The sequence below is a fragment of the Corvus kubaryi genome, unplaced genomic scaffold (genome assembly GCF_017639235.1).
Source record: "Corvus kubaryi isolate FWS band 111438036 unplaced genomic scaffold, C.kubaryi_AGA036_p1.0 37201, whole genome shotgun sequence".
NCBI classification, from domain to species: Eukaryota; Metazoa; Chordata; class Aves; order Passeriformes; family Corvidae; genus Corvus; species Corvus kubaryi.
The window spans coordinates 273,253-285,413 of NW_024581058.1; the positions used below are offsets into that span (position 1 = coordinate 273,253).

General features: G+C 45.5%; 1 protein-coding gene across 2 annotated transcripts in view; it reads left to right on the forward strand.

The window, feature by feature from the left end:
* Window positions 1-12,161, forward strand: part of ABTB2 (ankyrin repeat and BTB domain containing 2) — a 111,927-nt gene that overhangs the window by 85,983 nt on the left and 13,783 nt on the right. For both annotated transcript variants that reach the window (XM_042022374.1, XM_042022375.1), the window contains exons 4-5: window positions 9,679-9,831; window positions 11,090-11,255. In XM_042022374.1, coding sequence (XP_041878308.1) covers window positions 9,679-9,831; window positions 11,090-11,255 — 319 coding nt within the window. The remainder of the gene's footprint in view (window positions 1-9,678; window positions 9,832-11,089; window positions 11,256-12,161) is intronic.

The window sequence follows — 12,161 nt, forward strand, 5'->3', positions numbered from 1 at the left end:
AGTGGGAAAGTTTTGGCTCTGTACATCTTCACTCACAGTCAGGGCTCAGAGGTACCTGCTGCAAAGAAAATATCGTGAAAACCAGTTTATTTCTCAAAAAATGTTTCTTCAGGATTTTTTTGAGGTAGAAACCATGGGAAGAAAGGTGTGTCCTATGTCTCTCATTCATTTTATTGATGACTTTTTTTGGTGTTTGGAATGCAGAGCACTGGGTGCTGGGAGAACAGTTTATTCGAGCAACAGGTACTGAAGTGTCGAGCAGGTGAAGATTTTAGAACACTGATATTTTCCTCAAAAACCTGAAAAAGAATAATTGTGCAATGTGAATTGAGTGCAATGGTGTTAGAATAGATTCATGTTTAGCTTTGTCATTTTTATCTTACCAATCATTGATACTCCTGGGCTTTTAGATGTGCTTTTTTGGCGGCAGCAAATATCATTACAATTTGGCATTAGAAGCAAAAATCAGTGTTTTTTCATGCTGGTCATTATCTGGGTAGGCAGCTGGAGCTTGAGATTCCTCCGTGTTCCTGTAGGAACCGCAGTGCTGCACCCTCAGCCATGGTCAGCACGAACCAGGTTGGGCCTGTTGCAAGAACAGGTTTTATCTGAGCATAGGAAATCTTCGTTCTCTTATCCCTATTAGAATGTTTATCTCATCTGTTAATATGAGACTATTAGAGTGTGGCTTTTTAGGGAGAGAGAGATGGGGTAACAGATAACTTGATGCGGAGACTTGAGTGACAATTGGGTTTTTTCATCTACCTGTGCTGCAGGTGTCGGGGTGTAAACAAACATTGCTGCTCTCTTACTCAGTCATTTGCCATCTGGGCATAAAATCTGCAACTCTGTAGTTCACAGTCCATGAGAAATAGATAGAAAGCTTTGCTAATTTGACAAGCTGCTTTGTAGGAGGGTATTGGTTATGCCTCTGGCCTCCTGTTGGTGCTGGTATTTGGCCACAGCGTCCTGAGGGTGCCAGGGTAAGAGCTTTTTTTCCATGTGTCCTGTCAGCATTGCTCTTGGTTAGGCCACACTGTGACCTGCTGAAAGATCTCCTGCATCCATACATCGAGGTATTTTAATTGCTCTCATTTGAAATTCAGTAGAAGTTCCTACCCTGTAGCAGGCAAAGCAAGAGGCTGCTCAGCAGCACTGCTGGCACCGAAAGCAGACTTAATAGCTGGAATTTGTGGCATCTGCTGAGAAGCTCCAAGTGTTGAAATGTAGTGCATGCGTGCTCTAAATTTAGGGTATTTGAAAACTGGAGGAATTTGAGCTTGGCCAATTAAATCCACCTACCAGGATCCCAGAGTTAAGCTGTTGTGTTTGCCATTCCCAGTGCTGTTTAGGTTCAGTGGTGCCCATTGATAGGACCATAAAAATCCCAGGGATAGAACCATAGAAGGAGTTTGAAACTGGGAGGTTTCGCAGTCCTAAACACAAAATGGAAGAATGAGATGATTTCTAGTGTGGCATAGAAGGACTTAATTGTAACCATTGTTTTCTTTGAATTCAGGACACTTTTGCTTGCATTTCTTGTATCTGTACCCTTATGTGGCACTGTTTATTCAGTTTTTTAAGGCAAAATGCAAACATGGAACTCCTCCTGCTTTCCAGTAAAAAGCAGAAACAAATTCATTCACCACTGGAACTTCCTCTTCATTCTGCACAGCAGCTCTTCGGTGTTTTAAGACAAGAACTGAGGAGCAGAGCAGAAGCTCCTTGATTCAGGGGAAATGTGTTCATTGAGCAGTTTGCCATTAGGACAGAGCGATGTCCTCCTGCAAAATAATAATTTAAAGAAACTTTAAAAATGCCACACAGGCGTCTATTTGATCCAGCAGTGATGTTACTCCTCCTTCTGAACTTTGATTAATGGCAGATTTTGTGTCTTACCTGGCACTGTTAGAGAGAAGAGTGCTGTCCATTCATTCACAAATGCTACACCCTGTGGGCTTTGAATGCCCTTTATTTAAGCAAATGGACTCTTAAATGACATTATTGGGTGGAGTGGGTACCTGATTTTAGAGCACACATTGCATTATTGTGCCTAAGAGAGCTCCAAACCCGAATGCGTTGGTGTGTTCTTAGTGCCTTCATGCTAAATTAATTCCTGGAACATCTCAGATTCCAGGAATGTGAAAAGCCAAAAGATTCCTTGGGTTTTCATGAAGAAAGCACTGACATCAGCAGCGGGGTGACTGACAGACACAGGGCATCCCTGCTCACAGGAGTGTGACCTCAGTCAAGTCACAAGAAAAACAGGAGTTTCATCAACTTTTCCTTAGTCCTGAAACAATCATCTTAGCATCATCTTTCTAACCTTGAAATGTTTTGCCTCTAGATACCAGTATTCTGTGTTTTAAAATGTCTTATTTGAAACACTAATTAGGTTTTGGCTTGTGCTGGGATGTAAATGGGAAACGTTTCCCTGTTTATTGTGAAAACCCCTTTGCCTCGGTAAGAATTGTCTTTGTTTAACTGAACAAACTTTTCCAGCTATAATTAATCGAACAGCTCTCAGTATTCCAGAAAAAGATTTCTCTTCCTGGCTCTTTGCTCACACAGCTTTTAGCTCGGGAGCTCCGGGCAGTTTTCATGAGCGTGGCAACGCTCCCTGTCAGGATTTTACAACTGGGCCCTGAGAACGAGTTCAGCGATTGAATCTGGCAGATTGGTTTTGGCTCCAGAGCCAGCATATGCTTTTAACATGTGCACGTTGGCAAATCACATTGAAGTCATAGCTCAAAGGGCTGCTATCTCAATCCTGCTCCTGCTGTAGGGAATTATGTGTAATGGGCAAAAAAAAAATTGGGGAAGCAGGAGTCTCGGCCCCGGGTAGCGAAGAACCACGCTGACCCCTGGTAAATCTGCTTGCAGGTAGCATGGGATTTTGTTTGTTTTGTTTTAATTTTGTTAGTTTGCCAGTGTAGCTGCTGGAGTGCACCGTAGGAGTTACCTCTTGGTTTTTCTGCCCACAGGATCAAGGCTGGTCCAAGAATAGCAGACACCCCACTCTGGCTCTGTGCCCGTGTCTATCTCTGACTATCACCTAACGTGCTGTTACAGGCTCATTCCTTTCATGCATGTAAATTGTGCTCATGTCCTGCTCCAAAAAGTGCCAGTGTTTCCCTTTGCTGCTGGAATTGTCAGGCATGGCAAGGTTTTCTGGGTCGGTCTCCTCAGGGTGGCTCCTGGGTACCAGGACTCCACATGTTGGACTGCTTGGATCTTGTCTGGAAAGTGTTCTGTGCTTGCAAACCAGGGCAGTCACCTTTTTTTAAGAGCTGGGAAAGGCTTGGATCTGCTGTAGATGGCCTGGCCAGAGCCACTGTTGGAATCATGGAATCAGGATAATGGAATGGTTTGGGTTAGAAGGGGCCTTAAAGATGATCTCGTTCCGTGACACTGCCATGGGCAGGGACACCTCCCACTCTCCCAGGCTGCTCCAAGTCCTGTCCAACCTGGTCTTGGGGCACTTCCAGGGATCCAGGGGCAGCCACAGCTTCTCTGGGAATCTGTTCCAAGAATGCCTCACTACCCCCACAGGGAAGAATTCCTTCCCAATATTCCATCTAACACTGCCCTCTGTCAGTGTGAAGCCATTCCCCCTTGCTCTGTCGCTCCAGGCCCTTGTCCCCAGTCCCTCTCCAGCTCTCCTGCAGCCCCTTTAGGCCCTGCAAGGGGCTCTAAGGTCTCTGTGGATCCTTCTCTTCTCCAGGCTGAGCAATCCCAGCTCTCCCAGCCTGGCTCCAGAGCCGAGGTGTTCCAGACCTCGGAGCATCTCCATGGCCTCCCCTGGATTCGCTCCATGTTAACTGAGGTCAGGAGTGCAATTAGGTCCAGACTCATGGAAGAACAGTTCATCTCCCAAGTTGTTTGTGGTAGTTTTCACCTTACAGAGAGTTTTAGGTCACTGAGGAGTTGGGAGCAGCAGCAGGAGCAGTGTTTCCTCCGTGTCCATCAGGGACCTAACAGCTCCGTGTGGGGCTGGGGGGACAGATGGAAATCAGTCACATCCTTGATCCCATAACTGTGACCATACTGTCACAGATAAACTATCATGTATATTTATCTGCCTCTTGTTAACAACTGTATACACTTTAAAGTTGGTTTTCATTATTTTCTGCCTTTCTAGAAACCTTCCTCCTGCCCCAGCTTTGCAGATGTTACAAATATGTGTTTCTAATGAGACACATGGCACATTCCAGAGCAGCACCAGTGCTTGTTTCCAGCCTGAAAATGGAACCTTTTTCCTGTTGGTAAAGTAAAGTTTGTAAAATGTGATTACAATAAATAAACCATAGGCTTAAGAGCTCTTTTTAAGTTTCATAGTGAGTTCCCAATGATTACTTCATGGTTTTTTTTTTTTGTGAGCTCCAATTTAGTTTTTCCTGTGCTTTGGAGTAACATGAAGTAAAACCTGTCTGATGCTGCACCTTATTTTTAAGCGTGGTTTGCAAAGGATGGAAAAGGGTGTTATTTCTGTCTGTGGTAAGAAGGATCAGAGCTGCCAGTTCTAGATTTAAATTACTCTTGTACCATTTTATATTCTCTAAGCAGAGGAAACTCTGAAGGCAGATTCGGTGGAGGAAGGATCCCAATAAATATAATATTATCCAGATGGCTTTCATTCCATTAGTGTCTGACTGCAGGATAACTCTTTAAACTCAGGGCATAGCCAAGCCAAGGCCTTAGTAACTTGATAACGATCCACTAAAATTCGAGAACTCTTATCTGCTGAGATGTGAGCCAGTCATTGTTTTAAGGGAATGCAGAAGAACACTTTTTGGGGTCAGTTGGATGTGATTAAATTTCTTCTTCCTTTTCTGTGAGGATCTGGACTGTCTGTCTTGAAAGATGTTGCACATGTTGAGATGATCCTTGAATGGGGCCCAGCGTGGTAGTTCCTATTTTTTCCTGCTGTAAATGTGGGAAGATCTTGAAATTCTGTAAAATACTTTTGAATCTGTGAGGAATAGCTCCTGTCTGAAGCTGGTTGTATTTTGGAGCAAAAATTTTGTGTTTCCTCTAAATCAGCATCTTTGTTTTTATTTTATTCACGTATAATTATGTACTCTGAGATATTTTTCTCCCTGCTGCTTGAAGAGGGGTTTTAGTGTTTGAGAATCCAAATTGTAAATATGCCACTGTTTTCCACATCAGCATGGCACGGTTTGAGTTTTGGATCCTCTGTCTTGCCTCAGAGTCTTTTCCCTTCTCCAAGTAATGAGACTTCACTCCGATTCCTTTTCGACTCTGTTGCCATCCTTGGGATTTTTCCATCTCAGTGACTTTGAGCCACAGGGTTTGGTTCCAGCAATAAATTCAAACATCAGCTCACTGCACTGAAAACCTGTCCTTTTTATTTTTTAGTCCCTTACAAAACCTCACACTGATCTTTAAAGATTTGGGATTCTTCTCTGTGGGAGCCTCTTTATAATTCCTGCAAGTCAAACATGGGGGGTTACCGTGGGCTGCCCCACTCTGACCATAAATATTGTGATATTTCCACGTGTTTTAGTTCAGTCAGACCACTTAAAAGGCCTGGGGACGGCCAGGATGGCAGACTCTGCCTGTGTGACTCAGGCTGCCAGGAGGGAGGTGAATTTTGCCAATCCCACCTGCTTCCATGAGGACAGGATTTTCTTTCCTGCTTTAGAAGAAGGAGAGCCATGTTTAGAAGAACAAGGTTTTTCTTTCTTGCTGTTGCTGTCACTGTTGGCTCCCTCTTTGTTTTGCTGTAGCAGAACAGAAGGCAATGAAAAACAGCAGAGAAGAGGTGGGTCAGCAGGGAAAACGTTTTGTTCCTCCTTTTCCCTTTTTCCCTCCAGGTTGGAAGGGGCTCTGAGCAACCTGAGCTAGTGGAAGGTGTCCCTGCCCATGGCAGGGGGGTTGGAACAAGATGGGCTTTTTCCACCCCGAACCCTTGTAGGACTCTGTGATTTTCCAGCAGTCTTCTCACTGGATGCTCCTGGGGACACAGGCAGAGGGAGGAATGGGATAGAATGGCTGGTTTTTGTGGGAAACCCCACTGCCTTCCCCTGAGTTAGCAGGTGCTCCATGCAGAGGAAGGATGACGTGATTTTCTAACTCTTCTGGAGTGCTCTCCTTTTTGCATACAGTTAACTTCCCTCTGCCAAAAATATCCTGATCCCAGTGCTCTTAGAAATCCTCAGAAGAACTCACTGGGGGGAATGATTTCTTTGTGATGGGTATCCCTGAAAGTCTGTGATCCCACAGCTTCTCCTGGAGATGCTGCACATGCATTCCACACGCCAGTCATGCCCAAAGCTGTTCTAATGAAAGTACCTTTTCCAGGAAAGAGTTATCCTAAAACTTGCTGTAAATTCTGCTTGGCCTCCTCAGATATGTCTAAATAAAGCAACATGGTTTAGCTCAAAGGAGGGGGGGAAGCCCGTGATAAAGTCTGTTCTTTCTCAGAGCACTCTCACCCAGCTCCAGTGTGATCCCCTCGGGAATGGAGTGGCTGTCAAATTCCAGATGGAGAGAATTTTGGGGAACTTATGGATGGAATACTGACAGCACGTGACAGTATCAGACACCAGAGTGACTCTTCACAAGGCGTACAGAAGAGGAGCAGTTCCCGTTTTGCTTCCCAGTCCTGTGCACATTCCCAGTTTAAGTGTGGCATCACTCCAAGACAACTTCATGGCAAAAAACTGGGCAAAGCCATGGTGGCATTGCTCTTCTGAGAAAACTGAGGGTCTGTGTCCCCAGCGAGCTGCTGCTGGAATATGACAGCTTCCCAAGGCTGGATCACTTCATGTGTGGAATTTAATGAGCTGCCAAACATTTCTAAATGTCAGGAAGACCAGAGGAAAGCGGCAGCGTGCAGAACATGGCACAGGCAGGAGCGCGGAGACAGAAATTAATTCTTTAGCTCGCAGCGTCTCCCAGTTAATTTTCCATGAAGGTTTCTCCCCTTCCCCTCCTGCAGTGTTTCTCAGACTGTGAAATGATCAGTGATTCCTTGGAGGCAGACGGATGCCCAGGTTAAGGGCCACAGGGATGAGAACGGCGTTTTATTTCCTAGGAAATGAATAATTTCATTTATTTTCTTAGCGCAGCGTGACCCAGTGTTGGTGTTTCAGTTGAACTGCACCTCTTCTTTCTGCTTCAGTCCTGGGATAATGCTGCTTATCTGGTGGGGTGTCAGTGAGCAAAGGAGGATAAAGCTGTTCCCAGAGCGTGGCCAGGTTGGGAGAAAGGAAATCGTTGGATAAAAGCAGGGGGGGAAGAGTAAAAAGCCCATCCTCAAGCTAGAAATTTTGCAGAGAAACAAAGTTGTTTCAGCAGAATAGTAGTTGAAGCCATTACAGTGACCCTTGATAGAATAATGAATAATTTATCCAATTTGCTAGTGGTGGGGTTGGAAAATCAGGACAGCAGGATGAGAACGGCCTTCCTGACACTGTTGTTTGCATTCCAAAGACTGCTCCCCTTTGGACACAGGGGAACCAGTCTGAGCTGTCACTTTTAAAGCCTTTGGAAAAACCTGCTGAGATTAAAAAAAGAAACAGAAGGGGGGAAAAGGAAAAAAAAAAAAACATCTTTCTCCTTGCCATTCCTCCCAAAGCAAGTTTTCCACATCCAAGGTCTGCTTGTGTGGAAGCCGTTTATAACCCTGGCACATGTGGATATTTTTGCAGAGTGGAAATCCCTTCAGGATAGGTGTTATTTCTGGTGCAGACTCCGTGGCATTTGCTGCTGGCTGACCACAGGCTCTGGCTGCCCAGGGCCTTGAGTCAGTCACCAGGGTTTGATCAGGGACATGGTTCCCTGCCCAGCAGTGTTCCCACCATGGCAGTGTCAGGGAAGCTGGGATGTGGCCTAAATCTTTATTTACCACAAAAGGTGGCAGATGGAATCGCTTGTAAGATGAGCTTTTCCAGTGCTCCTGAGCATTCCCAATCTAAATTTAATTTAGTTCTGTTTTTAATTTTGGTGCTTTTAGCCTCCTTGGCTTACCTCTGTGCCCTCACCACCACTGTGAAGCTTTGAATCCCATGCTAGAAGCTCTGCAGGGTACATAGGAAGAATAAATAATTAATTTTGGCTTCTCTCTTAAGTACCTGCATTTAAAAAGCGTGAATTACTCTTTTCCAGGCCGGATAAGAGTTGAAATTCTCTGGAGCAGAGAATTTGCTGAAAGGCATCTCCCAAATGCCTGTTGACAATTCCTGCTCTTCCCTTAGGGGGAAGTCAATCAGCTCTGAATTGGCTGAGCTGGAATGATTCATCCCATCCCTTTCAGAAAGTCTTTGGAAGGATGAGCTGCTGGGTGGTTTTCAAAGTGGTGATTGTAGCAACCCTGAGATTCTGATTCTGTGACATAAAAGTAAACTGATAACGGGACAAAGTCAATGTCCTGTTAAAAACACCCTTGCCCTGGCAGTCCGGGATGGATCGGATGCTTAAAACACCTCTGGTTTTGTAGATGCTGCTTCACAACTCAGAAGAAAAGGAGAAGAGGGGGAAATAGTGGGGTGTGTTTGTAGAGTGATAATGGCAGCGTTTGGGGGTGCAGCTGGGAAAATGGGAGCAGCACATGTTTTTACGGAGTGCAGTTGTTCCAGCCTGAAGGGTGTTCAGGGTCGTGACAAAGGGAGTTCTGCTTGCAAATCCCAGTCTGGATAAATGGTTTCTAACGGGGTTGGCGAGGCTCACTCTTCCTGCCCTCGCACGTGTGCACACAGGCACAGCTTTGAAAACACCTTTCATGGCTCAGCTGCTTTCATTAATGCCCAAATCAGTCCATATTCCCTCATATGTATCTCTTTCTCTCTGAACTTTGTAAAGGAATTGATCCTTTCTCCCCTCAGTTGCTTTCTTTTGAATGATTAAACGGAAAAGGCTTTTTTTATTTTTCCACAGCGCTAATGAAGTCATTACTGGGAATGGGAGAGGTGTTTTCATTACAGCTGGCACTTCCAAGCCTTCCACTGGGGTGGCAGGTATCCTCGGGGAAAAATCAAGCAAAATAGATCAGTCTGGTTGTATATTGAGAGGGTGGATGAGACATGTTGTGTGTGAGAGTATTACGGTACCTGTACATTAATGTGTAATCTCGGTGCTGTGCTCATTCTTACAGCAGGAGTAAGGGGGGCTAAATCACGAGCTGGTGCTGCTGTTATTACCTTATTTATATTCCTTTATTGCCTTACAACCCTTTTTATTGAGCAAAACCTCTCTACTGCACCAGTTCTGTGGTCTGGAGGCTCCAGGGGGAAGAACTGAGGGGCAGGTGGGCAAAACCGAGCTCTGCATAAGAAAGGCAAAATGCAAAAAGCCATGGGGATAGTGGTAATGGAAAGATTAATGGAGGCAGGACTGAATTAACAAGGTTTGGTTGAAGTTGCAAACACTCAAGGATATTTTTAGTGTTCCTAGCGGAGGAGCATAAAAATAATAATAAATAATAAATAATCCTGTACCTCTGGGTTATTTAGAACAACAGACATAGTTACTACAAAAGCTGCTCAGGTGACTGAGGCTGAGCAGCTCCTTCCTGCTGCCGTGACCTTCCAGTCCACATTCCCTCCTCAGGGGGGATTTTTCCGTGCCAGGCTCCCCCTTGCACGCCCAGGCAGCCACGAAGTGTCCTCCTGCCTCAGCCAGCGTTCACTAATGGATTTGTCCCCTCGTTCCCAGCCCCTTCATGCTGCTGCCGCCGCTGATGGAGTGGATGCGGGTGGCCATCACCTACGCCGAGCACCGGCGCAGCCTGACCGTGGACAGCGATGACATCCGGCAGACGGCCAGGCTGCTCCTGCCGGGGCTGGACTGCGAGCCTCGCCAGCTCAAGTACGTGGGCTAAGCTTTGGAAAGTTCCTCCAGCCCTTGGAGCTTCTCGAAGCGTTTCTTTTGCTGCGTTTCCCAGAAGCCAGATCTCGCTGTGCTGTGATACACGTTTAACCTTCTGGTGCTTCGAGAGATGAAGGAGCTGTGGCCAGACTCTGCAGAAAGATTTTTGTCTTTCTGAAAGTTAAATATGAAATACAAGTATTTGGGTTTGGGGTTTTTTGATGCCTCAGCCTTAATTACAAGATTATTCTTTGCTTTTTAAGATAGCTTGAATGAAAGATTTAAACTAATGAAAAAACCCTATTGGTTCCACAGCACATTATTTGATCCTTTAAAGCAGTCATTTTGTATCCAGCACATTCAGAGGGAAAGGAGATCTTGACATTGATTGATTGATTGATTGATTGATTTCTGGCTTGCTGTGGGATAGGAACAATGTGCAAAGACAAGTGCCATCCCTTCAAAAACCTTTGCTTTTCTGTGGTTCACTGGATTTCAAGTAGAGTAATTTTATTTCACTTTTTTTTTTACAGAGTTGTTCTTTTTATTCTTACTATTATATAAAGATTTGCATCATATTCTGTGCATTATTGTAGATTATGATACCGGTTGGAACAAGGTTGTGATAGCCTGGCTGTAGGATTTTATATGAGATTCATCCTGAATCTTCTGCGTGAGGTGATGAGTGGTTTGCTCCTCTGGCAGGCTGTCCAGGCTCTCCAGAGGAGGATGGCTGTGCTGAAAGCACCTCATTTATCAGAGGAACTTGGCAGGCTGATATCTCACTCACTGAGAGTTTGCTCAAGAGCCTGTGCTGGGAACCAGACGGGTACAGGGGAAGGCATTCACCCTAAAATAACATCAAAGGGCTGAGCCTGCCAGTGCCCAGCTGAGATAGGAAACCTCCACTTGGGGAGTGATCCTTCAGTGAAGGAGACACACTTCCAGGTCTGGGATTCAGAAGAGGCTGAGCAGACAGCCAGAGGATTTACAGTAATCCCTGGGCTCCTTCCAGATGACAGAAAGGTTGTCTTGATAGTCATCTGAAGGATAAGGATTTAGTAGATCCTTGTAGAAATGTTAAAGCACTTCCTTTAATTGAGTTGCTGGAAAAGCATTGAGGGTTTTCCCCTGCCTAAATTTGATTTTTATTTCATACTTTTTAACAATTTCGATATTTTTTGCCCAGAAAAGACTAAAGATCCTTGTCTTTTTTTATGGTATGGGCACCATCCAGGAATTCTTTTGTCTTTCACAGACCTGAGTGCTGCTTCAGCTCCTTCCGGAGACTGGATGCTAAAGCTGCTACTGAGAAATTCCAGCAGGATCTGGGCTTCCGGATGCTGAACTGCGGGAGGACGGATCTGATCAACCAAGCTATCGATGCACTGGGCCCCGACGGGGTGAACACCATGGATGATCAGGTGTGCCCCAGAACAAATGCTCACAACCCCAAAATTCCCTGCATCAGCAGCTCGCTCCTTCCTTTCCACGTGGCAAATCAATCCGAGGTCGTGTTTGTTGCTTCTCCAAGGGTTTTCTAGCTCGTGTTTTAGGCTGAAAATGCATCCCTCAAAACACAAAACAATACTTCCCCAGCCCACTCTCATGCCACCCCTCCAAAAACTCCCGTTACAGCCTGGAGTGGATTGTTTATCAGCTGGAATGCCTGTTCCTTGGACGGGCTGTCTCCAGGCACTGATGGCAGGCAGGTTAACACAGGGGCAGTGAATGGAAAGTCTGATAGGTGCTGAGAGGATGTCAAAGCAAAGTGGTTTCTTTCCCAGTGACTCTTCCCTCTGGCTCAGCAGCCCAAATCCAGGCTGGGTCAGGGAGGAGTGACCACAAGGTGTTACTGTTTCGTGTCTCTTGGGCTTCCAGCCGTTTGGAATACAAGAAGCAGCACTGAGAACCCCGCCCCAGTGGCCTGGTGTCAGTCAGTGTTAGATTTGCTCCAAGTCCGTCATGCTGATGTGTCTGTTTATCCATTTTTAACTGTTCCCTGCTCAGCTACGCTGAGCCATAGGGATTTGGTAGTCCTTGGAGTCTCTGGCTGCTTCTGCTTGTGCTGTCAGTCCCATCAAGTAACAGCAGAGTCTGTCCTCTGGGGCATCATTCAATGCATGGAATTAGCTTTTAATTTAAAAAGGGGGAGAAAAAAAGCCACCTCTCCTAAATAAACACTCGTCGTAGCTGTCACAGCGAGGAGAATAAGCTGTCACATCTCTGGAAGAAGAGGATATTGAGCACTGGGAAGGGTTTACATTCAGGTAGAGTGGTTTTCTCACAGCCAGAGTTTTGCTGCAGTAGCATTTCAGACCCAGCTCTGA